General features: G+C 54.6%; 1 protein-coding gene across 1 annotated transcript in view; it reads left to right on the top strand.

Moving 5' to 3' along the window:
• Positions 1–248: 248 nt before the first annotated feature.
• The window catches only part of mxra5b (matrix-remodelling associated 5b), a 24740-nt gene continuing 24145 nt past the window's right edge, over positions 249–843 (top strand). Inside the window, exon 1 of the mRNA XM_017717969.2 lies at positions 249–430. Coding sequence (XP_017573458.2) covers positions 249–430 — 182 coding nt within the window. The remainder of the gene's footprint in view (positions 431–843) is intronic.

Genomic DNA, 843 nt, shown 5'->3' with positions numbered 1-843 from the left:
TATTCATGAGAATGCCTTTTGTTTATGCGTTTACTTATTTATTTATCAATAAAAGTCCTCCCTTTTTTGTGAAAGGCCTTTATTTCTCGTCATTGTTTCTTCCTCACACCGTATCTGCTTATGTTTTTTTTTTCCGTTCCACCTTAAACGGTGCAGCCGTTTAAGGTGGAACGGGCAGTTCTAATGACAACGCTAACTTGCAGCCTCCTTTCACTGGCACAGCGTCTGAAGCCGAGATGCGCGCGCGCATGCGCGCGGCGGCGCTCGCGCCTCTCCTGCTGCTCGTGCTCCTGCGCGCCCCACGCAGCGCCGCCTCAGCGTGCCCGAGACCCTGCGCGTGCCCGCGCCCCAACGAGCTGCACTGTACCTTCCGCTCCCTCCGGGCCCTGCCCACCCCCATGCCCGCCCACGCGCAGCGCGTCAACCTCGGGTAAGAGCGCCCCCCGTGGCCACCTTCACCAACTGCACCGCACCTGCTCAGAGGGGCTTCTAGGACACACTCACTGGCCACTTTATTGGAAACACCTACCTTAGAGCCCTGCTGTAGTGTGCAGTTACAGACTGAAGCCCACCTGTTGCGTAATTTATCAGCCCCCCTTTACGACGTTCATCCCTGGCTCTGTGGGTCAGAAAGTGACCGGGGACGAAGGGCTACTCCACTGACCTGCTGGAAAAGGACCATTAGAATGGGAATCGGCTTCCATTAGACAGCACCAGTTTCCTGTAGAACACCTTTAGATCCCATTAGGAAACCATCAAGTGCATTTATCAGCCACTGGTCACCTGTCCAACCATTAGAGCCCTTTACACTGGGATATCAACCCATTAACAAGCCAGAACATC

The sequence above is a fragment of the Pygocentrus nattereri genome, chromosome 6, assembly GCF_015220715.1.
Source record: "Pygocentrus nattereri isolate fPygNat1 chromosome 6, fPygNat1.pri, whole genome shotgun sequence".
Lineage (NCBI taxonomy): Eukaryota > Metazoa > Chordata > Actinopteri > Characiformes > Serrasalmidae > Pygocentrus > Pygocentrus nattereri.
This window is presented reverse-complemented; position numbering and strand designations above follow the sequence as displayed.